At 34.8% G+C, this 4,185-nt stretch overlaps 1 protein-coding gene across 1 annotated transcript; it reads right to left on the bottom strand.

Moving 5' to 3' along the window:
• Positions 1-1,000: 1,000 nt before the first annotated feature.
• On the bottom strand, positions 1,001-2,058 carry LOC119074053 (troponin C). Its single transcript, XM_037180003.1, has 5 exons — positions 1,906-2,058; positions 1,802-1,829; positions 1,473-1,736; positions 1,274-1,405; positions 1,001-1,156 (listed from the first exon to the last, which is right to left on the bottom strand). Exons 1-5 carry the CDS (start codon positions 1,906-1,908, stop codon positions 1,122-1,124), a joined length of 462 nt encoding a protein of 153 aa, XP_037035898.1. The 5' UTR covers positions 1,909-2,058; the 3' UTR covers positions 1,001-1,121.
• Positions 2,059-4,185: the final 2,127 nt, after the last annotated feature.

The raw sequence follows: 4,185 nt of genomic DNA, 5'->3' as shown, positions 1-4,185 counted from the left end.
TATATAACCCATATCTCGGAAAATGTAGCATTTGGAAATTCATTTCAAAGGCTATAGAGGTTTAGATTCTAGCCGACAAGTGTTTCAGGGTTTTTCCCAAAAATCACCCATTTGGGAGCTATGATCGTTGTGTCGTTCGGATGTGTTTAAGAGATTGATATTGGTATTGGTCAAAGGGTCTAATGGAAATTCGATCAAGACGATCACGAAATACCTACAAAAGAACTGATATCGCCCGAAAACCACTTACAGTGGAAATGTGACGCAAGTCCCTTTATCCACTTGCGTTCCAATTGGCAGATGATGAGGACAGTGTAAACAACTGACAAACTAAATTTAGTGCGTCACAATTGGCAGATGTTGAGGTAATCACGGTCAAGGAAACTGAAGAACGCAGAATATATGTTCTGGAAGAAATACATTCATAAATCCGAATCATCTGCGATTGTGAGACTCAACTCACTATATTTAGTTTTTCAGTTGTTTACACTTTCGTCATAATCTGGGACGCATTACGTTTTGCTAATCGAAGCTGCAAGCGTCTACCCTACGTAAGTGGATAAAAAGACTTGCGTCACACTTCCACTGTAAGTGGTTTTTGGGCGACAGTCGTTCCTCTGGTTCCACATTGATATTCTGTGTACTGCTTACTTGTATGAAATGTATGCAGCGTCTAAACTAATTATATATTTTACCACACGTTGCAGATAAAAGGTGATATATATCAAGTTGTGCGAAGTAGTTCGCAACTATGTCATTTTAATTTGTGCATTAAATATGTCAGAATAGTATGTCTAATATGAAGAATTTATAGCTGGCCCTTTTCCAATTTTATTTATTTGGGAAACAAAAATCAGAAACAAAAATATTAAGGTTAAGTAATGGAAATTAATTTTTGGTGGCATTCACGTAACATGTGTATGGGATGGGTGCATCATACAAACGAATTCGTTGCGCTTGTATTGTACTTCTTTCGGAATATTTATAAAACGCAACAACATTTTCGATTTGTAGAAACATTATTTTTAATAATAATTTTTGTCTATCTAAATTACACGTAGAGTCTTAAGGCTGAATTTATGAATAAGTTGTCGTTTGTTCATCAGCTTTTCCACCTGAATCTAGTCATCACCGCCCGTCATAACTTCCATAAATTCTAGGGATAAATAGACAATAAAATTGAATTAACGAATTGGACTAAACGTATAATCGCAGAACACAAGGAACTGTTCAGCGAAATTCAGAGTGTAATTGCCGATCGAATTATACTAACCATCAAAATCCACTGTACCAGATCCATCCGAATCGATTTCCTCAATCATCATATCCAAATCTTCGTTGGTAATTTTGTCGTCCAATTCTTTTAAGATTTCACGTAAAACGTCTGTGGTTATGTATCCATTTCCTTTGATCAATGAAAAGAAGAAAACCTCAAATTCACTATACTGAATGTGTGCGATAGAATTCCAAACCTTCTTTATCGTATAAACGGAAAGCTTCCTTCAATTCCTGTTGCATAGCCTCGGCATCTTCTTCAACGAGAAACCGAGCGGCCAATGTACAAAATTCGGCAAATTCAATCTGACCGGATCCATCGTCATCGACCTCAGCAATAATTTCGGCCAACATTTTATCGTCCAGCTGATGGCCCAACATACTTAGGATGGTACCGACCATGGCGGCTTCAATGTAGCCATTCTTTTCTTGATCGAATGCGTCGAATGCATTTTTCAACACTAAACAAGAAAGATAAATCGATTAACTGAGATCCGTCGGTTGATTATCGATTGTTTTAACTTACACACAACTTGATCTTTTGGAATCTCATCCTAAAAATGAGTGGAAATAATTTTAAAATTCTGATTTTATCGAGAAAAACAAATTTCTTTTTGCTCAACAACGAACCATTTTAGAAGTTTTGAATTGAAGAAGACACGAAAAACACTAAAACTTATATAAATCACCCGCGCTGATCTCTTCAACTCGAAAAATTATTTTCTGAAAAGCTAGTTGCTGTCGCGTTATATACAAAGATCTAACTGAAAATTCAACTCGTTTTAAATTAATATTTTCGGGAAAATTTTATAGTCGTTTCTGAAAACTAGTGTATTTGGTAGGGCGTATATATTATATATGCACTGCATATTTTGGTATACATTCTCTTGCAAATTTATAGAATGTTTACCGAAAGTGTCGGATTTTAATAATAGATTTTAAACAAATTTACTATAATTACTTAATTGTCCAATTAATTTTGTCATTGTTAATGCAAGAGGATGTAATTCACAATTTATGGGATTGTTTCTGTTGCTCGTGATACCGATACTCGAACAAGATTCGAATAAGTTCAAGAAACCGTTTGAAAGTCTCATATCAATTTTTTTACTTAAATAGCGGGACTGAAGTTCCATCCATCCTTCACAGATTACAATTTTTAGGTCCGAGTGGATTAATTTGAAAAAGTAATTCTTTCGGGATCAGATTTTTAATCTTAGCTAAAAATTGAAAAAATGTAATTTCTTTAGGGATTAAAAATAGGACTAAACAACAGGTCCCACCTGTTGGGTGAGTCATATCCCTTGACTGTTTGTCTGAGGTTCTAAATAGTATTTTATTGGCAATGATTTATTGATTTATTTCAATGGAATGGAATTTTGTATGTTGATTGCCACAAAAACGCATTTGAAAGAAGAACTACTAGAACGGTCTAATAAATCTCTCATTTATGATTTAATTCTGTTTCGTTTCACTGAAAATCTTCGAAACTTTGTATATAAAATACCCCAGTAAAAAATGACGTATGTTTTCAATAAAATTTAAACTCGTGTGAATTGCGGCCCTCGCTTCGCTTTGGCTGCAAACTTCATACTCTTTAATTTTGGTTCTGTTTATTCGGTTTTGTTTACAGGTCAAAATCAAAAAAGAAGACTCCAGATCGATTTAACAAAGAGTAGAAAAGGCTTCTTTTGAGAACTACTCCCAGATGTTTGAACCGATACCACCCATTTTCGCAAGGTTCTGAAAGAACAGGTTAAGACACTTCTGAGTTGATCACTAAGGCAGATGCTTTTTATTGAACAGACTCATTACAGATTGTTTGAAATGTCAACCTGATAAAAACTTTTTTTTTTTTTAAGTTAACATTTCAAACAAACTGTAATGAATGTGTTCAACAAAATGCATCTATTTGTCAAAATGACGCATGTTTTCAATGAGACTTAAACTCGTGTGAATTGCGGCCCTCGCTTCGCTCTGGCCGCAAACTTACACTCGTTAATTTTTGTTCATTTATTCGGTGTTGTTTACAAGGAAAAGTCACATAACAAGAAAAATACTATTAAAATACTAAATAGATACAAAAATTCTGTTAGCAACATCAGCTTGTTCGTTACACCAACATAATCTATCTTAGAACCTAACCTCAGGAATTAATTCCATTTTCCACCAAACATTTTTTAGAAAATCGGTTGAGAATTACTCCAGTTGTCGTGTTAACAAAAAGCAGAATTTTTTTTCTAAAACTACTCCCAGACAAGGCTGTATACTTTGGGGAGGTCACGCAGATACAGATACGCGGGTTACACACCACAGTTGATGATAAAATGGCCGACTTCATACAAAAATTCACCTACTCTGATGATTCTCGTCGTCTTGATGATGTGGTGAAATTTTTTACATCTAAAATCGTCAGAAGTGGTGTGTTCCCGCGTATCTAATAAAATGGCGGTCTGCGTCAAGGTTCTGAAAGAACAGGTTGATCACGAAGGCGGTGACACACAAATTTTGACAAATAGATGCTATTTATTGAACATACTCATTACAGATTGTTTGTAATGTCAACCTGATAAAAACTATTTTTTTTCTTCAAGTTGACATTTCAAACAATCTGTAATGAGTATGTTCAATAAATACATATCTATTTGTCAAAATTTGTGTGTCAGCCGCCCTCGTGGGTGTCTTAACCTGTTCTTTCAGAACCTTGGTCTGCGTGACCTCCCCCAAAGTATACAGCCTTGCTCCCAGATGGTTGAATCGATTAAAAAAAAAGTTTTTGAAAATCGGTTGAACTTTGCTCCAGTTATCGTGTTAACAAAGAGCACAAATTTTTAACATTTAACGTTTTTTCATCACATTTCCATACATTTTTAATCATAGTGAACGTGTTATGTACGGTGTATTTTCTTT

Source organism: Bradysia coprophila, unplaced genomic scaffold (assembly GCF_014529535.1).
Source record: "Bradysia coprophila strain Holo2 unplaced genomic scaffold, BU_Bcop_v1 contig_138, whole genome shotgun sequence".
Classification (NCBI taxonomy): domain Eukaryota; kingdom Metazoa; phylum Arthropoda; class Insecta; order Diptera; family Sciaridae; genus Bradysia; species Bradysia coprophila.
This window is presented reverse-complemented; position numbering and strand designations above follow the sequence as displayed.